General features: G+C 49.9%; 1 protein-coding gene across 1 annotated transcript; it reads right to left on the reverse strand.

Moving 5' to 3' along the window:
• Positions 1 to 270: 270 nt before the first annotated feature.
• Positions 271 to 24,700, reverse strand: pelo (pelota mRNA surveillance and ribosome rescue factor). Its single transcript, XM_059953923.1, has 13 exons — positions 24,315 to 24,700; positions 22,593 to 22,685; positions 20,546 to 20,696; positions 18,444 to 18,534; positions 11,990 to 12,153; positions 11,464 to 11,524; positions 10,741 to 10,902; positions 10,117 to 10,163; positions 9,204 to 9,277; positions 5,323 to 5,394; positions 3,723 to 3,797; positions 1,378 to 1,409; positions 271 to 616 (listed from the first exon to the last, which is right to left on the reverse strand). The coding sequence occupies exons 1-13, from the start codon at positions 24,353 to 24,355 to the stop codon at positions 525 to 527; spliced, it is 1,155 nt and encodes a 384-aa protein (XP_059809906.1). The 5' UTR covers positions 24,356 to 24,700; the 3' UTR covers positions 271 to 524.
• Positions 24,701 to 27,149: the final 2,449 nt, after the last annotated feature.

Genomic DNA, 27,149 nt, shown 5'->3' on the forward strand with positions numbered 1-27,149 from the left:
ATGCCTGACCCCACATGATCACATTGTTGTGCACAACCTTCTGCTTGGTGAATACTTATGCAAGGCACTCATTTAGGACCTCATCCACGTTCTCTAACTCTAAGCACGAGCTTTCTGCTTTATCCTTGAGTAGTCCTCTCTCACCCTAGTTACCCTCTTGATTGAATGTAAACATAAATGATTGCCTCTTTTGGGAGGCTCCTTGACAGTTGATGAGGGATGAGCAATGAATGCTGGGAGGCTCCTCAAAACTCAAAGCGACAGAAAAAATGCTGCTTCTGGTTTTAATATTAGTCGACATGCCCCCCCCCCCCCCCATTGTCCCACCATAAGGCCACTGCCTCTGATTTTGAGTCTGTGCTGGAGATTGTAGTAAAACAGTCCAGGGGAGGGAGGGGGTTCCAAGCTCTCTCCCTTCCTCCGGAACGGCTGCTTCTCTCTCCCCTTCGTCCCCACTCCCTGCAGACACAAATCCAAGGCAGGAGAGAGGCCTGTCTGAACGGGAAGCATGGCTTCAGTTGCTTTTAGTCGCCATCCGAGCCGGAATCATCTTGGTCCGAGAGATCGGGAACCGGGAATCGGAGAATGGCAGCTACTCCGGTCAGCTGGCTGAGCTCTAGGGGAGAGGGGAGAGAGAGGAGGGGGGAGAGAGGAGGGGGGAGAGAGGAGGGGGGAGAGAGGAGGGGGGAGAGAGGAGGGGGGGAGAGAGGAGGGGGGGAGAGAGGAGGGGGGAGAGAGGAGGGGGGAGGGACGAGAGACAGAAGTGGGGAGGGGAAGAGAGAGGTGGGGAGATTAGAGGGGGAAAGGAGGGGGAGAGAGGGGAAAAGGGAGAGAGGGACGAGAGACAGGTGGGGAGGGGAAGAGAGAGGTGGGGAGATTAGAGGGGGAAAGGAGGGGGAGAGAGGGGAAAAGGGAGAGAGGGACGAGAGACAGAAGGGGAAGAGAGAGGTGGGGAGATTAGAGGGGGAAGAGAAGGTGCAGTGGGGATTGGGATGAACGGGAAGGGTGGAGAATTGGGAGAGGCAGAGAGTGGGGAGGGAGATTTGGGGAGATCATGGAAGGGGGAAGGGTTGGCAGCAGGGAGAGAGAGGTTTGGGAAAGAGTGAGGGAGAGGAGATTCATATTAGTGTTCTGTCCCACCAAGACTCTGAGTCAGGACTCCTTCTCGGGAACACCCCCCCACCCCACCCCCACCACCTCCTGCAGCTCCACCCATTCAGGCAGGTGAGCTGGTATTGGGGATAAAGTCCTAGGATCCAGAAGGGGCCTACTCCACAGACTGGCCAAGAGCTGGTGGGAGGGAGCACAGGAAGATCCCATCAAGCTGGGGAGGGGTAGGAAGGCAGGGGTGTGCATACAGAGGTTAGATATACTCACGTTCTCCGGAGACGTGGAGACTGGAAAACATCCTGTGGTGGCCGGAATGTGGAGGAGTAAGGACGTAGGAGAGAGAGGGGGAGGGGGAAGATAGGGGAAGGGGGAAGGAGGGAAAGGGAGTGGGTAGAGGAAGGGAGGGTGGGTGTGAGATGGGAGAGATGGGGAAAGAAAAAGATGAAAGGAGAGGGGGAGGAAAGGGAGTGGGTAAAGTAAGGGGAGAAAGATGAGAGGGAAGGGGAGACGGAGGGAGGAGAGGAAGGGGAAAGAGGGAAAGGAAGTGGGTAGAGGAAGGAGGGATGGGTGTGAGAGAGGGAAGGAGGGGGAGTAGGGGGAGGATGGGGAAGGGAAGGGAGTGGGTAGAGGAAAGGGAGATTGGTGTGAAGGGGAGGGAAAGGAGAAGAAAAGGAAGAAGGGGGAAGAACAAGGAGGGAGGGGGAAGGGTGGAGAGTGAAGGGGAGGAGGGAGTGAGGGGGAGAGGGGAGGGAGGTGAGAGAGAGGAGGAGAGGGAAGAGGAGATGGATGGGGAGATGGAGGAGGAAGTGATGGACAGGAAGGGAAGACGAGGTGAGGAGAGGTGGAAGGAGAGACAAGGGAGGGAAAGGAGGGAAGAGGTAGAGGGATGAGGACAGAGAGGGAGGAACAAAAGGTTAGAGCGAGTGTCTCTCCCTGGTGACCTCCCACCACCCACCCTCGCCCATCCCTCCCCCTCCCTCTCCTACCCTCATATTCCCTCGACCTCCATCCCTCCCTCCGAACAATCTCTGCCTTATCTGACAGGATAGAACTCAATGGGACCGCCTCTCCCTAGACAAGGAGGAGATGAAGAGCTTGGTAACTTATGCAGCCACTTTCAAGGAGATAGGGACTTGTACAGAGGATCCTTGAGGTCCATCAACACTATCCTACCACTAACTAGGGTCACACAGCAGAGAACCAGGTCCTTTGGCCTAACTGGTCCATGCCAACCGAAATTTCCTTCCAAGCTGGTCCTATTTGTCCATATATGGCCAAATCCCTCTACACCTTTCCAATCCATGTATTGTCTACAAGTTTCTCTTAAATGTTGTTACTGTACTATCCTGTCTGGCAGCTCATTCCACCATCTGAATGAAAAGGTCCCTCAAGTTCCTGTAAGTGTCTCTCCTCTCACCTTAGACCTGCACCCTCTAATTCTTGATCCCCCAGCCCCAGGGAAAGAGACTGTGTACATTCACTCTACCTATGCCCCTCATGACTTTATACACCTCTATAATGTCACCCCTTCAGCCTGCCCAACCTTTCTGTATAACTCAAGTCCCAGCAGCATCCTTATAAATCTCCCTTGCACTCTTTCCAGCTTAATGTCTTCTTTCCTACACCAGGGTGACCAAAACTAAACATAACACTCCCAAGTCAGGGACACAAGAGATTCTGCAGATGCTGGAACTCATGAGTAACACACACAAAATGCTGAGGGGTAAAAATAGGGGTAAATCCAAGCAGGCTTTTTCTGCTGAGGTTGGGCAAGTCTAATACTAGATGTCATAGGTTAGAGGTGAAAGGTGAAATATGTAAGAGGAATTGGTGGGGGAACTTGTCACTCAGGGTGGTGAGAGGGTGGAATAAGCTGCCAGCGGAAGTAGTGTATGCGGGTTCGATTGCAACATTCAAGAAGTTTGGATAAGTACACGGATGGGAGGGATATGGAGGGTTATGGTCCAGGCCAGGTTGATGGGACTAAGCAGAATTACAATTCAGCGTAGACTAGACGGGCCAAAGGGCCTGTTTCTGTGCCGTAGGGCTCTATGACTCTTGGTGGATACAGTCCAGTTCATCACAGGCAAAGTCCTCTCTACCACTGAATACCTCTACAAGCAGCCCAGCCACAAGAAAGCAGCATCCTTCATCAAGGACCCCCAACACCCAGACGCCTTCGGTCCCACACCACCAGGTTCAGGAACTGTTACAACCATTAGTCCCCTGAACTGGCATGGATAACTTCACTCACCTCTACCCTGAACTGATTCTACAACCCACAGACTCACTTTTCAGGACTCTTTTCACCTCATGTTCTCAGTTTTGCTTTATTATGCACACCTTGTCTCATTTTGCATATTAGTTTGTCAGTTTTCGGCTGTTTATGTATAGATTTTTGTAAAATCTATTGTATTTCTTTTTTCCCTGTAAATGTCTAAAGGTAAATAAATCTCAATGTATATGGTAAAATGCATGTATTTTGCTCATAAATTTACTTTGAACTTGAACTTTCAGACACCAGTGAATACAAGGCCAGTGGATGATCTGACCAGCAGCAGGGTCACACACGTCTGCCAGAATCCGACTGCCCCAGCCTAGGCTTCCCTCACCTTATAGTTCCCCCGTTATCACGCACGCTGTCCACCAGTTTGACATAGCGATTTCGCTGTGCGATGTCTTGGCTCCTGTTGAAGGGTAAGAAAGAGGAAGAGTAGCCTTCATGTTTCTGGCCTCAGTTCCATCCTGAGGCGTGTGCTCTCACATTTCCCATCTCAGTATCTCCTGGGTCTGACTCACACCAGGATCACCATGCACGTTTCCCATCTCAGTATCCCCTGGGTCAGACCCACACCAGGATTACCGTGCATGGTTTCTGTCTCTGTATCCCCTAGGTCAGACACACAACAGGATCAACACGCATGGTTCCCATCTCAGTATCCCCTGGGTCAGACTCACACCAGGATCAGACCACACTGGGTCAGACTACACTGGGATCACCATGCACGGTTCCCATCTCTGCACCCCCTGGGTCAGACCCCCCCCCCCCCCCACCAGGATCAGCAGGTACAGTTCCTGTCTCAGTATCCCCTGGGTCAGACTCACACCAGGATCACTGTGCACATTTCCCATCTCTGCATCCCCTGAGTCGGACCCACACCGGGATCACTGTTCACGGTTCCTGTCCCTGTATCTCCTGGGTCAGACCCACTGCGGGATCACCAGCATGGCTCCAGTACTAGAACATCAAAGAACAGAGGAACAGAGAGACCTCGGTATACAAGGGTATGACACACACAGTGAATGATGGGGATTACTGAGGGACAGAGAGAGCTCGGTATACAAGGGTTAGACACACCCTGAGTGGTGGAGAGTGTTGAGGGACAGAGGGAGTTCAGTGCATGAGGGTGGAAAAACATCGTGAATGGTGAAGAGTGTTGAGGGACAGAGGGTAGGACATACACCATGAATGGGACGGAGGGACCTCAGTGTACACAAGCGGGGGGGAGGGCAGGGAGGGTAAGGCGGGGTTGGTGGGTTAGTGAAGAGTATTCCAATTAGAGTTGCCAGGAATCTGGATTCATTCCAAATCTGGGAATCAAGAGGGAGGGATGGGAGACAGTTGGAGCCCAGGCACAGAAAATTCCCTGGCAGGGAGACAGAAAAGGGAAGAGGGATCAAAGAAAGAACTCATCTAGGCCCAACAAGCACAACTCGACAGTGGTTAGCTGGGTTAGCTCAGCAGACTGGGACACGGGAAGGAGGGAGTGTGTGAGACAGAGAATAGGAGGGAGAAAGAGAGAGGGACAGAGTGAGTGAGAGGTGGAGGGGGAGGAGAGAGCGAGTGCATCAGGGTGGGAAAGGGAGACTCAGAGAGACAGTAGGGTGACAGGATTTAAAGAGGGAGGGATGGTGGGAATTAGATCGTGGAGGGCTTGGAGAGGGGGAAGAGGAGGGAGGGTGGGATGGAGGAGAAAGACCTCACCTTCCACAACTCCTCCCTCCTCTCCTGGGACCAGCCACCTCCTTCAGTCACTTGTGGAATTCTGCTGTGCGCTCACCCCAGGTCCGCTGAGGGAGGAGGGGTGCAGGAGGCATGGTGAGAGAAGTTCTTTTCCCTCTCGTGGAAGGCCAGGAGTGATCGGGGCAAATTACGCTCACCCTCCCCAGCCCCGCCACTGAAAGGGGAACAGGAGTGAGAGGTGAACTGACCTGAAGAGATTGTCAGAAATGAGGAGGGTTTCCACAGCCAGGGCCTCATTTGCATGCTCCACTTGCTTCACCCTGGGGAGGGGTCAGAATTCAAGCATTAATACCGTGGAAACAGGTCCTTCTGCCAACTCCTGAGCCGTGTCCTCCCGAGCTGCTCCCTCTGCTGTATTTAGCCCACCTTTCCCATCCGTGCATGTTTTGTGTCTTTTAGTTGTAGCCGCCTCTCCACTTCTCTGGCAACTCATTCCATATCGTCACCGCCTCCTACGTGGGAAAAGCCTGCATTTTTTCACCTTTCTCCACACACCTTAAACCTGTGTCCTATAGTTTTAAAATCCCCTCCCCTCGGGGAGAGAGACCATGACTACCCACCTTTTCTACACCCCTCATGGCTTTATAAACCTCTGTGAGGTCACCCCCTCAGCCTCCCCCACTCCAGGGAAAGCAATCCCAGGCTGTCCAGTCAGTCCTTGTAACTCAAGCCCTCCAGTCCCAGGAACATCCTTGTGAACTTTTCCTGCACCTTCTCCAGCTTAATCACACCCTTCCTACAGCTGAGTGACCAGAACCACTCACAATACTCCCAAGTGGCCTCACTAACAGCTGAAATGGGACATCTACACAGTGCCCCAACTAATGAAGGTCAGCATGCTAAATCCCTTTTTCACCTGTCCACTTGCGACTCCATTTTCAAGGAACCATGTGACTGTAGCCCTTCAGCCCGTGATGTTGTACCAACTTTTTAACTCACTCCAAGATCAATTTAACCCTTTCTTTCACTTCCCTTTCTAAGAGTTTCTCAAACGTCCCTAATGTGTCTGCCTCTGCCAACATCCCCAGCAGTGCCGTCCACTCACCCACCACGTTCCGTGTCAAAAACCAAGCTCCAACATCCCTCCTGTACTTTCCTCCTATCACCTTAACAGTACTTCCTTTGGTATTGGCCAGTTGGGTGGAGGTTTGGAGATACGTCTCTACAGAAGAAGGTGTAAGGCGCTCCTTCCCTCTGCTAGCCTGCATGCAAGGTGTAGCACCAGCTTAGTCTCTCATTAAGAGTCACGTGAAGTCATACGAGCAGTTGGTGCATATCACAAGTCCTGGCTATCATGCAATCTCTCAAGAGTATTGATAATGACAGGGGTCACCCATCTTGCAAAGACATTGCCCAGAAGAAAGCAATGGCAAACCACTTCTGCTGAAAAATTTGCCAAGAACAATCACGGTCTTGGAAACACCATGAATATCCATTTTATTTAAGTGGAAAGATTCCAACCCACCTACCACATTTCAATGGTTTTCTCAAACGATTGCATGTTTAAATTTGGAAAAGATTAGGAGCAGTACAAAGGACCTCTCAGTTAAATTTGAAGAAACTTGGAAGCCATTTATTCAATATTTTCATATGATGCAAGTTGACCCTTTCTGAATCCTTTTTCAGTAATTTTTTTATGTATAGAGGAGCGGAGTTAACGACAAATTATAATTTTAACTGATGAAATATGGCAGCCCAATCTTTGTTTTTTTTAGGTTAGTTTGTTTTAGTTTGGGGTTCTTTTTCTCTTTTTTTTATAATTATCTTTCTCATGGTTAATTACTGAGAGATTGGGAGGTTAGACTCCATTTGCTACTCGGAATATGTGTCTCTACATGTTAACCGTTATTAACGTACTCCTGATCTCTATGTATCAGTATCAATATTGTTCATCGGAAACTTAATAAAAAGTTTGAAGAAGGAAACACCATGACTGCCCACGTCATACTGCATGGCACATAATGAATGACTGATTGGCCATTATTGCTCTGAGAAAAAGCCCAGTCCACACTATCTATGCCTCTGATCATCTCAAACACCGTGCTCCAAGGAGATAAGCCCTAGCCCACTCAACCTTTCCTCAAAAACCATGCTCTCTAATCTAGGCAACATCATGGTAAATCTCCTCTGCACCCTCTCTATAACTTCCACATCCTTCCTATAACAAGGTGACCAGAACTGAACATAATACTCCAAGTGTGGTCTAAACAGGGATTTATCGAGCTGCAACATTACCTCAATCTGACTGATGAAGGCCAATACACTTCCTAACCGCAGCAACTCTGAGGGATTCATGGATGTGAACCCCAAGATCCCTCTGTTCCTTCACATGACTAAGAATCCCATAAATACCGCTGTACTTTGTTTTCAAGTTCAACCATCCTAGGTGAATCACTTCACCCTTCTCCAGGTCTAACTCCATCCTCCACTTCTGAGTCCAGTTCTGTGTCCAGCCAATGCCCCATTGTAACCTACAAAGACCATCCACAACATCCACAGCACCATGGTTTTGGTTTTGTGACTTTTGACACCCTTCACCACAGCACCAATTACCAAAATTAACATCTGCACCAACAGTAAACCCTGGTTAGTGAGATCACACCGTCCCATCGCACACTCCCGGCTCAGACACAGAGTAAAGCTCCCTCCACACCGTCCCATCACACACTCCCGGGGTCAGACACAGAGTGAAGCTCCCCCCCACACCGTCCCATCACACTCCTAGGGTCAGACACAGAGTGAAGCTCTCTCACACCATACTATAACATACGTCCTGGGGTCAGACATAGAGGGAAGCTTCCTCCTTACTGTTGCTCACTGGCCCATCACACACTCCCTGGGGTCAATCACAGAGTGAAGGTGCCTCCATACTGTCCAATCATACATTCCCAAGGTTAGACAGAGTGAAGCTTCCACCACAGTGTGTTAGCGAAGGGTTAATGATCCTCCCATGATAATAAAGCAGCTGGGCAGAAATCCCCTGGTTCTTTCCCAGCATCTGGGAGGTTGCAAACTTCTGAAAACACCTGGGCTTCTGACTCTGTGCTGAGACACGCCCAGCAAGGCTGTGATTCAGGCAGAGAGGGAATGAGAGAGGATGGAATAGGAAAGGGAGTGGAAAGAGTGGGTGGGGACAGAGGGGGGAGGGAGAGTGGGGAAAGGGAGAGAGGGGGGAGAGGGAGAGGGGGAGGGAGAGGGGAAGGGGGAGAGGGGAAGGGGAGAGGGGAAGGGGAGAGGGGAAGGGGAGAGGGGGAGGGGAGAGGGGAAGGGGAGAGGGAAGGGGAGAGGGGAAGGGGAGAGGGGGAGGGGAGGGGGAGAGGGGGAGGGGGAGGGGAGAGGGGGGAGGGGGAGGGGGAGGGGGGAGGGAGGGGGAGGGAGGGGGGAGGGGGGAGAGGGGGAGGGGGGAGAGGGGGGAGGGGGAGAGGGGAAGGGAAGGGGAGGGGGAGAGGAGAGGGGATAGAAAGGGGAGAGTGGGGATAGAGAGGGGAGATTGGAGAGGGAGGGGGGAGATTGGAGAGGGAGGGGGGAGATTGGATAGAGGGGAGGGGAGGGGAGGGGAGTGGGGAAAGGGGGGGAGGGGGAGGGGGATACAGGAGAGGGGAGAGTGGGGATAGAGAGGGGAGATTGGAGAGGGGGAGGGGAGGAGGGGAGGAGGGGAGAGGGGGGAGTGGAGGAGGGGAGAGGGGGAGGAGGGGAGTGTGGTGATAGAGGGGAGAGGGGAGATTGGATAGAGGGGAGAGAGGGAGGGGAGAGAGGAAACGGGGAGAGGAGAGGTGAGGTGGAGGGGATGGGAGAGGTGAGGTGGAGGGGATGTGAGAGGGGAGGAGGGAGTGAGGGGCTGGAGGGAAGGAGGGCAGGAGAGAGCAGTGGAGGGGAGAGAGAAAGAGAGGGGGGAGGGGAGAGGGGCGTATCGGAGGGGGAGGAGCAGAGGGGGAAGGGAGCTCCTGCCTCTCACTCTCTTGATCTTTATTCCCCCCCCTTCCCCTTCTCTCCCCTCCTTCTCCATTGTCTTTCGCCCACCCACAGAATCCACTTCCTCACCCCACAGACTCCTCTCGCCCGCACCTACCCGTAGAAGGCTCGGTCTGGCTCTTGTTTCAGCATCTTGTAGAAATCTTCTAGCGCTTTCACCTCCCCAGCTGCCTGTTATGGGTGGGAGAGCAGAGGGGCAGGTTAAGTCTGTTACAGAGGATATAGATGCAAGTGGGGCTGGGGGTATGGGAAAGGGAAACCAAGGTGGGTATCTACTTCAATTCCCCACCCCATCTATTCCCCTTTGTGAACTCCACCCTCCCTACCTATCCTTCTCACTGCCTCCAATTCCCCCTAAACCACTCTATCCCTCCCTCCCCTTCATTCTCTACTCTCCCCTACTTTGCCCCCTTCTGTTCCACTCCAATCCCCTCTCCTTTTCCCCCTCCCTCCTTCTTCCCCACTTTCTCCCCCACTCCTCCCCTCCTCAATCCCTCCCTTTTAACAGGCTCCTTCCTTCTCCCTTCACTCCTCCTCCTAACCTCTCCCCTCCCCCCACTACCACTCCATTTTTGTCTCCTCCCTCCTTCTACCCCCTTTTATCATTCTCCCTCTCCTTCCTCCTCTGCTCCCTATCCGTTCTGCACACCGTCTCTCAGAAAAGATGATCACATGATCCCTCCTCTCATTCTCAATTCCTGTGATTCTGAGGGGATGGAATCATCAGGTAGTGAGGGAGGGATGTAGGGGAGGGGCCAGGTAAGGCAGGGAGTGATGGAAATGGGGAGGGAAGAGGTCACGGAGATGGGGAGATGTTTCAGAGTGGGTGGAATTCATAGAGATGGGGAGGGGTCAGAGACGGGGAGGTGTGTAGGGGAAGGAGGATGTTAGAGACGGGGAGGTCTGTAGAGGAGGGAGGGGTATAGGGAAGGGTGGTGTTCATGGAAGTGGGGGAGGGAGGGGTCACAACGTCAGGGAGAGGATGACAGAGATCAAGTCCCACACCTCACCTTTGTGTTGGCCAGTCGTCCTGTCACGTTGGGGTCACAGAGTACCTCTGAGAAACAGAGTAGGGAGGATGTGAGGAACTGGTTTAAATCTTTCAGCTTCCCCACACGCCACCCAAAGATTAGCTGACCTCTCCTCTTCCCCCACCACCCACCCCCATCCCCACTCCTGTCTGCACAGACCACCCTACCAAGGGGAGTCAGCTCCTTTTGTTCCCATCTGCACATCGGACGCTATTTGGATCTTCCCAACATTTATCGCCTATCCCTAGTCACCTCCTTGGGAAGGCATGGAAATTGCCAGCATTTATCGCTCATCCCTAATCACCCCCTCCTGAAGGTGCGAAATTATCTATGTTCATGCTCATGCAGGTTGTGGGGTGTATGGGGAACCTGCATGAGGTGCTGGCCAGGAGAGGCACGAGGTTTGGGTGAGTGACCACAATGTGTTTGACCGATAGAGGGAGGTGGGCAGGAAGCCTATCAAGCGGGCAACTGAACGACACTGAGCTTCCTGAGAGTTGTTGGACCCAGGGGAGTGTTCTATCACACTCCTAACGTGTAGATGGGGGAGAGGTAATGTGGCGGATGTCGAGTGCATGGACTAACCCCAATCAGGAGGCTCACCTTTGAGGGCGTACTTGTGCCCAGAGGAGGAGTGAACCTGTAAGAACTTGGAGCGGTTGTCGAGGATGAGCCGGATATCGGACTTCACTGCCTGGTCAAACATGTAATTGCAGAAGTGTTCTTTGACGAAACCAGGGCTGGCTATCAGCACACACTTCACCACTGAGGTATGGGGGAGAGAGGGAACAGCGCGTCAGAGTCTGGGGAGGGAGGGAGGGAGAGGGAAACAGAGAGAAAGGAGTGGGGTAAGAGAGGGGAAAAGCTGGGGAGAAAGGGGGGGAGGCAGGGGTGAGAGCAGGGGAAGGGATAGAGGTATGGGGAGAGGGGTGAGAGATGGGCAGAAAGGGGAGAAAGGGAGGAGAATAAGGAAAGGAGGAATGGGACAGAAGAGAGAAGATATAGGACAGAGGAAGAGGTGGGAGTTGGGGAAAGAGAGGGTTAGAGAGAGAAGGCTGGGGAGAGGAAATGGGTAGGGAAGGGTGGAGTGGGGTGGAGGAGAGAAGGGTGGGGAGAGAGAGGGGAGTGGGGAGAAGGGAGAAAGAGGATGCGGGGAGAGGGGGGAGGGGAGTGTGATGGAAGGGAGGGTGGCAAGAGGAGAACGGAGTGGGGGGAGAGAGGGGAGGGGGAGAGGGTTGAGAGGCAAATAGGGGGAGGGGAGTGTGATAGAAGGGAAGGTGGCGAGAGGAGAACGGGGGTGGGGGGGGGGGGGAAGAGGACACTCACCATCGAAGTTGATGTGTCGAATGATCCCCTGCATGACGGACTCGTAGAACCTCTCCAGGGCCTAGAACAGAGTGTGGTCAGCAGGTCAGTGAGTGAATGTCCACCCCTCAAGCCCACCATGACTAGGTATCAGACACTGTCTTCTCCCTTCCCCTCTCCTTTCCCAGTCCAGGCATTGAACACACTGCCCTCTCCCCACCTCTGCTCAGGGGCTGGACATTGGCCACACCTTCCTCTCCTCCCTTGGGACCCAGCTTCAAGATTCACCATCCTCTCCCCAACTCCACTCCGGAACCAGGTGTAAGACACACCTTTCTCTTCCCAACTCCTTTGGGACGAGGCATCAGACATACCCTCCTCTCCCTGTCTGGGACTGGGCATTGGACATACCATCCTCTCCCATCCCTTTAGCATCAGGTGCTGGACACACCAACCTCTCCCCACCTCTGGAACCGAGTACCGGACACACCATCCTCCTCCCCCCTGCTGGGACTGGGGGTCAGACACTGTTCTCCCCCACCCCCACCTTGTCGTGCTGAGAACAGCTGCCTTTCCGTTTCCTGGGGATTGTGCTCTCCACCTTGGCCCTCAGCACCGTCATACAGGACGTCACCAAGCAGATGTGCGCCAGACCCTCCTGCATCACCACAGCCGCCACATCTGCACTTTGCGCTGGGTCACATGCCTGTTCTGCAGTCAATGAGAAGAGAGGAGACAGGTGAGAACATGTTGCCCAGGCAGCTCCCTCACCCCAGTGTTGCTTCTCTTAACATCCTGGACGCTTGGCATGGGACATCCCAATTTGTCAAACACCTTCCCCGCCGCCTTCCTGAAATTCCAAGATCAGAGCTGTGGGAAGTTCCCCTACTGAGGTTGTCCTAAGGTTAGAAGTTCGAGGCGATCTGGTTTGTCACTAAACACTAACAAACTTCTACACATACACTGTTGGAGTGCCCTGACTGGTTGCATCACGGTCTGGTACGGCAATCTGAATGCGCAGGAGCTTTAGAAGCTGCAGAGAGTAGCGGTCTCAGCCCATTACATCATGACCACATCCCTCCCAACCATCGGTAGTATCGTCAGGAGGCACTGCCTCAAAAAGACAACATCTACCATCAAAGATCTCCAACATTTGGGCCTTCTCATCTCCCTACAGCTCCCACTAGGCAGGAGGTACAGAAGCCTTAAGACTCACACCACCAGGTTCAGGAACAGCAACTTCCCTTCAACCAACAGGGTCTTGACCCTAACACTAATCCCTAATCACAACCCTGATCACCACCCCAGTAAAACAACACTATCATGTGCTATCGTGGACTTTGTCTTTGATCTGTGTTCTTTGTGTAGAAAATAAAAAATTATGAGACGACTGAGAAGTGCAGATAGAGTAGATGTCTGGTATCTCTTTCCCAGGGTTGAAATGTCTAATAATTGAGAGCATCCATTTAAAGTGTGAAGGGGATAAGTTCAAAGGAGGTGCTTGGAGAACTTTTTTTTTAAAAACACAGAGAGTGGCAAGTACCTGGAACGAGCTTCAAGGGTGGTGGAAACAGATACCACAAATGCACATGGACACCTAGATAAAATTTGGCAGGTCCTCTTTGACTCTTACTGATTTTCAAATTGGTGCACTACAGAAAGCTCCGGCTCAGATGTATCAGGACTTGGTACGGTAACTGTTCCACCCGTCACCGAAAGAAACGGCAGAGGGTGGTGGACACAGCTCAACAGATCATGGAATACAGCCTCCCCTCCATGGACCCTGTCTACACTTCCTACTGCCTCAGTAAAGCAGTCAGCAGAATCAATGACTCCACCCAGTCCAAATATTCTCCTTTCTCCCTCCCAATGGGCAGAAGATAAAAACGCCTTAAAGCACATCCCAGCATGCTTAAGGATAGCTTCTACCACTGGGCAGGAGATTCAAAAGACTTAAGTCGCACACTGCCAGGTTCAGGAACAGTTATTACCCTACAACCATCAGGATTGTGAACCAGCATGGATAACTTCACTCACCTCTACTCCACAACCTACAGACTCCAAGGGATTCACCTTCAAGGACTCTGTGGCTCATTCTCAATATTATTCATTTACTTTTTACTATTTTCACAATTTGTCTTCTTTTGCACATTGATTGTTTTTCACTCTTTGTAATGCAGTTTTTCACAAGTTCTATTGTTTTTCTTTACATGCCTGCAAAAAAATGAATCTCAAGGTGGTATATAAGACCATAGGACATAGAAGCAGAATCAGGCCTTCAGCCCATCGAGTCAGCTACACCATTTCCCTATCAACCCCATTCTGCTGCCTTCTCCCCATAACCTTCAAAGCCCTGACTAATGAAGAACTATCAACCCCTGTGTTCAATATTTGGCTTCCACAATGCCTGCGGCAATGAGTTCCACAGATTCACCACCATCTGGCTAAAGAAATTCCTTATCATCTCCATTCTAAATGGACGTCCCTCTTCTCTGCGGCTGTGCCCTCTGGTCCTAGACTCCCAGTGCAGGAAACATCCTCTCTACATCCACTCTATCTACGCCTTCCTCATTCTTCTGAATTCCAGTGAGTATGGTGGCATAAACATTAATTATAAATTTAAATTTACTTTCATTTTTACCCTGCAGTTATAGTTTATTTAACGATCTGCTAGTTACGATAAGATGGGACTTTTCACTTCACAATCTACCTCATTGTGGTCCTTGCACCTTATTGTCTGCTTGTACTGTGCTCCCTCTCTGCAACTGTTAAATAGTTTTCCATTTTATTGCCTCGATTTGTATGGACATTGTGGAGGGAGAAGGGATTAGCTTAATGAGGCATTTAATTAGTTCAGCCCAATAGGATACGCATATTAATTTATATATAATTTATATTCTTCTTCTGAATGTTATTATCTTGGAATTGGAATTGACCCTATTTATATTTGTCACATGCACCAAGAGAGAGTGCAAAACTTGTGTCCATACACATCTGTTCACTGAAGTAGAACCATAATGATACAGAATAAATTGAACAGCTACAGAGAAAGTGAGGTGCAGGTAAACAATAAGTTCAAGTAAATTTATTATTAAAGTATGTATGTGTCACCCGAGATTCATTTTCTTTTGGGAAAACTCAATAAATCTATGGAATAATAACCATATGAAAGACCACACCAACTTGAGTGTCCAAACAGTGTGCAAACGACAAGAAGCTGTGTAGATACAAAAAAAGAAACAATAAGAAGAAGAAATAAGAAAATAAAATCGAGAACATGAGATGAGAGTCCTTGAAAGTGAGTCTGTAGGTTGTGGGAACATTTCAATGATGGGGCAAGTGAAAGTTGAGTGAAGTTATCCCCTTTGGTTCAAGAGCCTAATGGTTGAGGGGTAATAAATATTGCTGAACCTGGCGGTGTGAGTCCTGAGGCTCCCGTAACTTCTTCCTGATGGCAGCAGCAAGAAGAGAGGATGTCCTGGATGGTGAGGGTCCCTGATGATGGATGCTGCTTTTCTGCGACAGTATTTCATGTAGATGTGTCCAATGATGGGGGTGGGGGGGCTTTATCCATGATGGACTGGACTGTATCCACTACTTTTTGTAAGATTTTTCCATTCAAGGGTATTGGTATTTCCATATCAGGCTGTGATGCAGCCAATCAATATACTCTCCACTACTCATCCACAAAAGTTTGCCAAAGTTGTAGTTGACATGCTGAATCTTTGCAGTCTCTTAAGGAAGTAGAGGTTATGCCATGCTTTCTCATAATTACTCTTATATGCTGGGCCCAGGACAGTTCCTCCAAAATAATAACACCGAGGAATTTAAAGTTGTTGACTCTCTCCGCCTCCAATGAAGGCTGGCTCACGGACCTCTGGTTTCCTTCTCTTGAAGTCAATAACCAGCTCCTTGGTCTTGCTGACATTGAGTAAGAGGTTGTTGTTGTGGCACCACTCAGCCAGATTTTCAGTCTCCTTCCTATATGCTGATTCATCACCACCTTTGATTCGGTCTACAACACTGGTGTCATCAGCAAACTTGAATATAGTGCTGGAGCTGTGCTGAGCCAGACAGTCACAAGTTTAAAGCAAACAGAGCAGGGGGCTAAGCACAGAGCCTTACGGTACACCTGTGCTGATGAGATCGTGGAGGAGATATTGTTGCCAAACTGAACTGACTGGATTCTGCAAGTGAGGAAATCCAGAATCCAATTGCACAAGGAGCTATTGAGTCCAAGGTCTGGAAGCTTATTGAATGATTTTGAGGGGATGATGGTATTGAATGCTGAGCTGCAGTCGATAACAGCATCCTGATGTATGCATCTTTTTTGCCCAGATGTTCTAGAGTTGGGTGAAGAACAAATGAGATGGCCTCTGCTGTGGACCTGTTGCTCGATAGGGAAATTGGAGCAGATCGAAGTCGTTTCTCAGGCAGGAGTTGAAATGTTTCATTACCAACCTCTCAAAACATTTCATCACTGTGGATGTAAGTGAAGTTCTTCTTGGGCACCAGTGTAACTGAAGCATGCTCGAAGCAGGTGGGGACCTCAAACCACCAAAGTGAGAGGTTAAAGATCTCAGTGAACACTCCAGTCAGCAGATCAGCACAGGTCTTGAGTACTTGGCCGGGTATCCCACCTAGGCTGGATGTTTCCCGTGGGTTCACCCTCCTGAATCCTGAGACTGAAATCATAGGATTATTGGGGGCTGAGGGACCTTGTGATGGTTCATGCATGTTTTGACAGTCAAAGTGAGCACAGAAGGTATTGAGCTCATCTGGAAGCGAAGCCCAGCTGTCACCTATATCACTTGATTTAACCTTATAAGAGATTATAGTACTCAAGCCCTGGCACATCTGTCGAGCATCCTTCGTTGATTCAGGTTTAGTCTGGAATCACCACTTTGCCCTTGAGGTGGCTTTCCGAAGATCATACCTGCACCTCTTGTAACTTTCTTGGTCATCTTACTCAAATGTTTCTGATCTGACCCTCAGCAGATTGTGCATCTTATAGTTCATCCAGGGCTTCTGATTGGGGTAGATCCTGATTGATATTGTGGGGGCACACTTATCTACAACTGTCCATTACAACCATGGTGCATTCATTCAGATCCACAGGTCAGTCCCTCAACACGGCCCTGTCCGCTGACTTGAAACAATCCTGTAGTTGCTCCTTTGCCTCTCATGACCACCCCTTCCTTGTCCTGATCTCTGGAGCCTTGCTCTGCCTATATGTAGGTAGGAGGACAGCCAAGTGACCCGATTTACTGAAATGCGGTCTGGGCATGGAAAGGTAGTATTCTGTATATTAGTATAACAGTGCTATAGATTATATGCTGATGGTGATTGGGCAGGGAACTGGCTGACTATGTCCCTGATTATAATTTGAAATGGACTGTTTCTTGTTTGGAGTTGCATCATGCACTTGATTATAGTCAGTCACTGGTGGTATGTCAACAGCGGTCAGGATCATGGAGGAGAACTCCCTCGGTAAATAGAATAGACAGCATTTGACCGTTAGGTGGTCAAGGTTGGGGGAACACTAGTTCGAAAAAACCACCACATCAGAGCACACGCTTCCGCCTTTTACCTTTTCTGAATCAGCATTTCAGTCCATGTGGAAAATCGACAAGCCTTCCAGTTTGATTGCTGAACCTGGTGTGCGAGCAGACAGCCAAGTCTCACAGTATACAACAGTCCCTCATTTCCCTCTTGCCGTCAGGTTCTCAGTTTTGTTCTCCAGCGACTGCGTATTTGCTGAGATGCTGGATAGAGGGGGCCTCATTCCTCCGGATTTCAGCCTGGTTCAGAGTCCTTCCCCTCCTCCCCCCCACCAGCCACGGCGGCGAACCTGTGTCCATTTAAAAGTGCTGGACTTGTCTGGTCTGCCGAGATCTTCATGAAATCTGTAGATCGTTAAGTTGATTCTAAAGTACGTTGCTTAGACGCGGGTTGCAGGGACAGTAATTCAGAAGAGGTATATATTGAAGAGTATATAGACATATTGTCCACAACCCACAGAACATCGCTGTGGTTCACCGGCACCAGTATAAGAGCCATGGTGAGGTCAAACATCGTGTCAGACTAGGGAACCAGCCAATGGACTTCTAATCTACCTTCAACCTGCTGGTAGTGCTTTCAAGTTTCTGTACCCGCTCCCCGATGGGAGGGGGGAGAAGAGATACTGTCTGGGGTGAATGGGGTCTTCGATAAAGCTGACTGCTTTACTGAGAAGTGGAGACAGAGTCTGACGCTCTGTGATTGTGATGCCGTGGAAAGTAAGTTTCTCACGACACCTGTGCAGACACACATGTGAAAATGACAGTAAACTCCACTTTGCTTTCCAACACCCCATACAGTTGGAACCTTAACGTGCACACTCAGGCCCCAGCATACCTTGCAACTCAGGGGAACAAAAGTCCACAGTTCCCCAGAGCAAGAGAAACATGCGGTAGTGGAATGTCCCCAAAGGAGAAAGAAGGGGGAGGTGTGAAGCAGAGAGTGACAGGGGATGAAGGGGAGGAAAAAAGAGAGGGGGTAGGGTGAGCACGAGGGAGAGGTGGGGGAGGTGAGCAGGACAGAGGGAGGAGGGGTGAGCACGACAGAGCGGTGTGAACTATACAGAGAGGGAGGGAGGGTCGGGATGATCAGGAGACAGAGTGGCAGAGAGGGAGTGAGTGGAGTGGATGAGATAAGAGTGTGAAGTAAGTGAGAAAGAAAGTATGGTGGAGCAAGAGAGAGGAGGCACAGATTAGAGAGAGGGGGTGCGTGAGAGGGGTGTGCAAGGGAGTTGAGGGGGAGAGGGGAGAAAGGGAGTGGCAGTGTTGGGAGACGGCACAAGGGAGGGGGGAGCGTGGAAGGGGGAGTGAGGGAGGTGGAGAAGAGATAGCACGGTGTCTGTCTCAGGGTTCAAAGAGTAAGTGAAGGCACTGGCATTGCCAAACTGCCAGTGGGAATGACCGCAGGAACCCCCATCCCCAGCAGCCTCACAACTGACTCACCAATCCGGTCCAAAACCACACTGTCCCACTGCTTCTTGGCCAGTGTGAACTTCCGGTTCATCTCCAGCTCGATGGTGTGGTAGGCACCCATCTGTGTGTGGGTGGGTTACGGGTGGGAGAGGAAGGGGAAGGATAACACTTATTCAAATCAGCTGTAACTCAGGAGATCTGTTAATCTATATACGGTGCCGCCTATAGAAAGTTTTCACCTCGCACCCCCCCCCCCACCCCACCCCACCCCCAGAAGTTTTCATATTTTCTTGTTTAACAACATTGAATCACTGTGGATTTAATTTGGCTTTTTTTTGACACTGATCAACAGAAAAAGACTGTGTCAAAGTGAAATCAGATCTTTACAAAGTGATCTAAATTAATTAAAAATATAAAACACAAAATAATTGAATGCTTAAGTATTCACCCCCTTAATATGATATCCAAATCATCACTGGTGCAGCCAATTGGTTTTGGAAGTCACATGATTAGTTAAATTAGTTAATTAGTTCACCTGTGTGCAATCAGGGTGTTTCAATTGATTGTAATAAAAATATATTTGTACCTGGAAGGTTCAACTGTTGGTGAGACTATCCTGGCAAAAACTACACTGCAAAGACAAAGCAACTCTACAAAAAGGTTATTGAAAGTCAGGAGATGGAAACAAGAAAATTTCCAAGTCACTGAATATCCTTTGCAGTTAAGTCAATCATCAAGAAATGGAAAGAATATGGCACTGCTGTAATTCTGCCTCAAGCAGGCTGTCCTCAAAAACAGTGACTGTGCAAGAGGGGGACCAGTGAGGGAGGACACAAAGAGGCCTATGACAACTCTGGAGGAATTACAATCTTCAGTAGCTGAGATGGGAGAGACTGGGCATACAACAACTGTTGCCTGGGTGCTTCACCAGTTGCAGCTTTATGGGTGAGTGGCAAAGAGAGAGCCATTGTTGAAAAAAAAACTCTCATGAAATCTCGGCTAATTTGCCAGGAGACGTGATAGACTCTGAAGTCAATTGGAAGAAGGTCCTATGGTCTGGTGAGACCAAAATTTAACTTTTCGACCATCACACTAAACACTGCACATCATCAAAAACACACCATCCCTAACATGAAGCAGGGTGGTAGCTGCACCATGCTGTGGGAATGCTTCACTGCAGCAGGCCCTGGAAGGCTTGTGAAGGTAGAGGGTAAAATTAATGCAGCAAAATACAGGGAAATCCTGGAGGAAAACCTGATGCCGTCTGCAAGAGAACTGCGACTTGGGAGATTTGTTTTCCAGCAAGACAATGAGCCCAAACATAATGCCAAAGCTACATAGGAATGGCTTAAGAACAACAAAGTTAATGTCCTGGAGTGGCCAAGTCAGAGCCCAGGACTCAATCCAATTGAGAATTTGTGTCTGGACTTGGAAAAAGGCTGTTCATTCACAATCCCTGGGCAATCTGACAGCATGAGCAGTTTTGTAAAGAAGAATGGGGTAAATTGCAATGTGCAAAGCTGATAGAAACCTATCCACACAAACTCCAGGCTGTAATTGCTGCCAAAGGTACATCTTTTAAATACTGAGTTGAAGGGGGTGCTTAATTATGCAATAAATTATTTTGTGTTTAATAATTGTAATAAATTTAGACCAATTTGTAGAAATTTGCTTTCAATTTGTCATGAAAGTTTTTTCTGTTGATTAGTGTCCAAAAAGCCAAATTAAATCCATTGTGATATAATGTTGTAAAACAATAAAACATAAAAACTTCTAAGCAGGGTGAATACTTTTTATAGGCACTGTATAAACCACCCTCAAATCTCTGGATTAGATACCAACCTATAACCTACTCCCAGGGATCTGTTACTCTAATTTATAAACCAACCCCAAACTCCTGGATTAGATCTCAGCCTGTAACCCAGGGATGTTATTTTACATGTATTTAACTCCCCAGACCCCACTCTCCAAACCTCTGGAATCTGTTATTCTATATATAAATCTCCGAACCTCTGGATTAGATCCCAGCTTGTAACTCAAAATCTATTGTTCTATTTATCACCCCGCACCCCTGGATCAAATCCAATCTTGCAGCTCATTCAAGGTAGCCCGTGACCCCAGTGCCCACTCACCTTCACGTACTCATTCTCCTGGATGTTGGTCCCTTTCACTCTCAGCATGCATGCCTGGACGTCAAAGTCGATATTCTCCACACAGATGGTGAGGGTTGTGCGGACGCGATTACTGCCTACGCTGCCCGTCGCCGATTCTGTCTGCACCTTCCTGGGGGAGGGGGGATTTAACGAGACCGTGCTGGTCAGTCACAGGCTTCAGTTCAGCCCTCTTGACTCACAGCTGACCCAGAGGACTGGAGAGTCAGTGGCATCAGTCCCATCTTACACCCCACCTCTCTCTCTCTTCCCATCTTCCTAGAAGATTATGATGGGACAGTGCGGAAGGAGCTCCCTACTGAATCCGTATACAAATCTCTTGAAGATGTTTTCAATTGTGGGGAGGAGGAAAGTGCACAGTTAATGCTGTACTGTTCTGCAGTGTCCCGGAGAATTGGCTCAGAGGGAGAACTTATCTAGTTAAATATCCATGGGAGACATTAGGGACAGGATCATAAAACACAGGAGCAGAATTAGACCATTTGGCCTGTCGAGTCTGTTCCCCCATTCAATAATGACTGATTTTTTTTCACAACCCATTCTTCCACCTGCTTCCCATAATGCCTAACCCTCACCCCACCACCCTTACGAGTCAAAAACCTATCGACCGCCGCCTTAAATACAACCAGCGACTCGGAGTCCCCCACCCTTTGTGGCAACAAATTCCATAGATGTAGCACCCTCTGGCTGAAGTAGTTCCCCCTCATCTCTGTTCTAAATGGATGCCCCTCTATTCTGAGGCTGTGCCCTCAGATCCCAGACTCTCCTTCTGATGGAGACGTCCACTCTATCCAGGCCTTTCACTCTCTGGGAGGTTTCAGAAGAATTCCCCCTCCCCTTATCCTTCTGAATTCTGTAATGTTTGTCAAACGCTCCTCATACATTAACTCTTTCATCCCTAGGATCATTCATGTGAAGCTCCTCTGGACTCTCTCCAGGGTCCACACATCCTTCCTTGGGCTGACAATATTCCAAATATGGCCTGACCTTGTGAAGAGTGAACGTGAAACACAGAACAGTGCAGGATTATAAAGTTGTGTCGACCTTTAAGCCAATTTCAAACCCAATCCAATGTTTCCCTACCACGTAGCCCTCCAGTTTACTTTCATCCATGTGCCTGTTTTCTGGTAAGATGGTGCTGCGTCTGGACCCCATCAGTGAGTTGCTCACTGGCGAAGAAACTGAAGGAGCTGCACTTGGTGCGGACAGTGTTGCCGCCGGCTACAGAGAGACATTGGAGTTGATGCGTGAAGATGGTGTGCGTTCTAACAGCAGGTGATCATCTTAGTCGCTGTTCTTGTGATCGCACGACCCTGTTGGACATTGGTAATGTGGAATACTGCAAGCCCAATTCACAGCAGGGAAGCTGTGCAGCCTCGGTTGTGGTGAGGACGAGATCTCAAGACACGGTGTCACCTGTTCACACCCGCCAGGAGAGGGGAGTCTGTGTCGGTGCCGGCAGAGCTGTGGCACAGCGTCCAAGCTGGCATCAGTGCAGCCCTCCAGTGTACGCTTGGCAGAAAACAACCTGTATTGTGTTCAACTGCAGACTGCTGCAACGTTCATGGACTCAGGGACTTGGACTGTATTTGTACTGCTGTCTTCTATGTGCTATATGTGCATTGTGCTGTGAATGACCGTTGGTATTGTGTTTTACACTTTGGCCCTGGAGTAACCCTGCTTCATTTAGTTGTCTGTTTCATGGATTTTCCTGCAATTATACTTAAATTTGAGTCTCTTAAACGTCCCTAATGTATCGGCCTCTACCACTGTCCCTGGGAGCATATTTCACACCCTCAATACTCTCTGTGTAAAAACGAAACACACCTCCTTATACTTTCTTCCAGTCACCTTAAAGTTATGCCCTGACCCTGACAGCCTGGGAAGAGGGCTCTGGCCTTCTGCTTTATCTATAATTCTTATCATCCTATACACCTCCATCAATTCCGGCGGAGTTACGCCCACCTCCTCAGCACACCCTCCCCTCGCTCCCGGACGCTTTGCGCACCTGATGGTGGAAGCCCTCAAGCTGTCGTTCACGCCAAGGAGATTGTAGGTGTGCCACATGTCCTCAGCTTCCTCTGGCATCAAAGTCACCTGGCTAAGGGAGAGTCAATGGGGGTAGGGGGGAGGGGAAGAAATTGGCTGTTACTGTCACATGTACTGAGGAACAGTTCAGGGCATCAACAGCTCAGAGGATCTATCCTGGCCCGAGCGCAGCGGTGGAATCTCGAAGAAGGCACGCTGGTGGCCATTACTCATGAGGAGTTTGAGCAGATTCTGGAGCTCGGCAAATGAGTGGTTGGAGGCATTCCAACTGGCTGCACATCCACCTCTGCTGCAGAGGATTGAAGACTTAGCCAGATCCATCACCAGCACAAACATCCCCACCTTCAAGCAGTACCCGAGGAGGGATCCATTAACAAGGACTGTCACCATCTGGGACATGCTCTCTTCTCACTACTACCATCGTGGTGGAGGCAGAGCAGCCTGGAGACCCACACTCATTGTTTGAGGAACAGTCTTTGTTGGTTTGTAGCCCTTCATTGATTCCACTCTACTCTGAATGCCTGCATGAAAGTGAATTGCAGGGCAGTATATGGCGACATATACACACCCTGATAATCAGTTTAGTTTGAACTTTTGAGCTTCCTCCCCTCCGCCATCAGGTTTCTGAATGGTCCATAACGACAGAGCAAAAGCTAGTGGGATGTACTTTCAGGCTTTCGTATCTCCTGCCCAGTGGGAGGGGGGAGAAGAGAGAATATCTGGAGTGGGTGGGATCTTTGATTGTGCTGGCTGCTTAACTGGGGGGGGAGGCTGGATTTCATGATGTGCTGACTTGTCTCCCCAAGTCTCTGAGCTGTTGGCATACCAAGCATACCCTGACAGGATGCTTTCTGCATTGAAAAAAATTGGTGAGGGCTGATAGCAAAAATTCCAATTTTTTTTAGCCTGCTCAGGAGATGGAGGCATTGGTGTGCTTTTTTTTTGGTTATGGCATCAATGTGGTTGGATCTGGAGAGATTGTTTACTCAGGAACTTGAAGCTCCCTATGCTCTCAGCTTCAGCACCGTTGATGGGGACAAGAGCAAGAACAGGTTCATCACCCCCCCCACCCCCGCTAGGGTCAAGAGGGAGGGAGCATATAGTTTTGGGGGGGGGGGAGTGAGGGGGCAGAGAAATCAGAGGGGAGAGCCCGGCAAAAATCAGAAGGGACAGGGTCAAAATGCAGGCAAGACTGGGAAAGAGGAAAACTGGACGCCAGGGCTGGAAAAACCGGAAACCTGGAAGTGGGCTGTGGAAAATAGGAAGTGGGACAGTAGGATTTGGAAAGCAGGGCATGTGAAAACTACGAAATCCAGGAGACAGGAGAGGGAAAGCCAGGGGGCGCGGGGGTTAAACATGAAAACCGGAAATGGGGCAACAGAAAACGTAGGAAAACCGGAAGCAGGATAGGTAAACCAGAAGCGGGGTAGGAAAATTAGGGGAAAACGGAAGTGGGGCGAGTAGAACCCAGGAAACCGGAGGTGGGGCACAAGGGATCCCCGGGAAAACCTAAAGAGGGGGCAGGGAACCAGTGAGAATCTTCTAGCCGGTGGAGACTGTCGCGGAACGCCACTCAGGGGAAATTACACCACGCCGGACCAAGTGCGGGGGTCACTAGACCGATACAGCCAACCCCCCCCCCCCAGCCCCATCCCGTTGCTCGGTAACCGCCGCGCCTCACCCCGAGTTGTCCCGCTCGATCATCTTGCTGAGGAGCTTCATGGTGGACCTCCGGCTCCCGGACACCCGGCCCGGCACGCACCGCGGCCACGCCTTACGTCACAGATACTGGCAACTCCACATTCGGCCGCTACCATCTTTAGTACTGGCCACACCGGCACAGGGATATATAAATTCGGAGTGGGGTAAAAGGGTGCGAGAGGGTGTGGGTTTTGCTGTTGCTGCTTATATTTAAAGCGGAGATTAATATGTTAGTGATTAGGAAGGATCGAATGGGAGAACAGGTTCGATGGGCCGAATGAGCTCATTCTGCTCAAGCCTCAGATTACGTTTTTTATGTATTAACGCAACATATTTTGCTGTATGTTCCTACACACATAAGATGTAGGAGCAGAATTAGGCCATTTGGCCCATCGAGTCTGCTCCACCATTCAATCACGGCTGATCCTGTTTCCTTCTCCCCGTAACATTTGATGCGATATCCAATTAAGAACCTATCAATTTCCGCCTTAAATACACCCAACAACCTGGTCTCCACGGCTGCCTGTGGTAATAAATTCACCACCCTCTGGCTAAAGAAATTTCTCCGCGTCTGTTTTGAATGGACGCCCCTCAATCCAGAGCCTGGGCCGCCTTGTCCTCGGCTCCCCCCTCCACCATAGTATGACAAATAAATCTGAATCTGGGGTGAGGGAAAGGGTAGGTAAAGGGGGGGGGGAATAGGTGGATGCTTGAGGGGAGGAGGGAGGGATGGTACTGATTTGTCAGGGGTTGGAAGTGAGGAGGAGAGGTGTTGAGGTTGTGGGAGGAGGGGCTGGTGTAGAGGGAGCCAGGAAGAGGAGTTGAACTGGCAGAGCTCGTTTCCTCGTTCACCCTCTGCCGAGTTTTGGTTTCCCCGCTGACGACCCATCCTCAGCAGCCAAACCCGGAGGGGGCGCAGAAAAGCTTCACCAGGAGCAGAATCAGGCCATTTGGCCCATCCAGTCTGCTCCACCATTCAATCCTGGCTGATCCTCCTGGATTAGAGGGCAGGTAGTGGACAGTTGTTACCTTGACCCTGGATACTGTTGCTTCTCTCCCCTCCCATTGTGCAGAAGGTACAAATATCTGAAAGCAAGGCCCACTGGGCTCAGCAACCCCTCTTCTCTCGCTATTGCAATCAGGAAGAAGGCACAGGAGCCTCAAGACACACACCACTTGGTTCAGGAACAGTTATTAGTCTTGAACCACAGGCGCTAACTTCACTCGCCCCATCACTGAACTGTTCCCATAACGAATGGACTCACTTTCAAGGACCCTCATCTCATGTTCTCAATACTTATACCTTATTTACTACAATTGTTATTACTGTGTTACTTTTTGTATTTGAAGTTTCCAGTCTTTGGCACATCGATTGTCTGTCCTGTTGGGGGCGCTCTTTCATTGACGCTTGTGTTTCTTGTCATTGTGAACTTTGACCTTTCTACCCCATGGTTATAAGACTATTGAACAGTTCCCTAGTATGCTAAGTACTAGGTGGGAAGAGTGTCTCCCTTTGTGATGGGTGTTACTGCTGGCTGAGAGACTCACTCTGTAATAGGGGGTCGCTGATGGGAAAGCAACCCCCTCGGTGACAGGGGACCCAAATGGGGCAAGTGACTCCCTCTGTTATGAGAGAGAGAGAGAGAGAGAGAGACCACCCCGTAACAGGGGTAATGGGGTCTCCGATTGGGGAAGAGATTCCCTCTGTAATAAGTGCAAAGGGAGAGACTCTCTCTGTAATGGGGGAGAATCTCCTGTAACAGAGGTTAGGGGGGAAGAGACTCTCTGTAACAGGGTAATGGGGAGAGACCCCCACTACAGGGTCTCCCTCAGTGATGGGTAACGGGGTAGCAACTCCTTTTATAAAAGTGGTGTTGGCTCCCCCTGTACCAGGGGTAATGGGGCTGAGACTCCTTCTGTCACAGGTCCCCAAAGGTGAAAGAGTCTCCCTCTTTAGCAAGGGGAGAATATTAGATCTCCCTTTCTCACCCTTTCTCTCTGTCTACCCCTCCACTCTCTCGAGGGCTGGCTCTCTGGGGAGATCTTTGAGGTGGCGATGGTTGGGTTTTCGCCTCGTGAGGGGGGTGGCACAGGCTGTGTTGAAATTCTATGGCGCTGGATGAGGTCACTGAGGGAAGCGATTTCATGTGACGGGGACACAGTATGAGTGTGAATGAGCTCACCTACCCCACACCGGGGCCGAACAAACGAGCATTGCTCGCTTATCTCCCAGTGCACTCTGTAAACACACACAGCTTGCCAAAATAGATTAGAGGCTGATTCACTACTTTGCCTGTTTCCTTCCATCTCCTTTCCTTGTTTACTCCCCTCTGCTCCCTTTTTTCCTACAAAACTGAAACAGTTTATTTACATCACATATACATGTTCAATATTTACAAGACAGTTATACTCAGATTAAAATATGGCTACTCTATTCCCTTGTGCTCTTTCTGCCTTCTCTCACCTGCCTCTTTTCCCTCCATCCTCCCTCTACGTCTTTCCCCCACTTTACCCTCCCTGTCTTTCTCATTCTCCCATTCTCCTTCACCCAGTTTCCCCTCTCCCTGTTTCTGGTCCTTTTTTTTATCTAACTCCAACCCAGCTCTCTCCCTCTCCTCTTGCCCTCCCCTTCCTCCTCTCTCCCCACCCTCTTTTTTCTCAGCCCTCATCTTACCCTATCTTTCTAAAAATTCCTGCTCCCTCTCCCCTTCCCAGCCCAACCTCTCTCCCATTCTACCCCATTCCTTTCTCTTCTATCCCCCTCTCTCCCACATCCCCTTCCCTCTCTCCCCATACCCTTCCCTCTCTCCCCATA

Source organism: Hypanus sabinus, chromosome 29 (assembly GCF_030144855.1).
Source record: "Hypanus sabinus isolate sHypSab1 chromosome 29, sHypSab1.hap1, whole genome shotgun sequence".
NCBI classification, from domain to species: domain Eukaryota; kingdom Metazoa; phylum Chordata; class Chondrichthyes; order Myliobatiformes; family Dasyatidae; genus Hypanus; species Hypanus sabinus.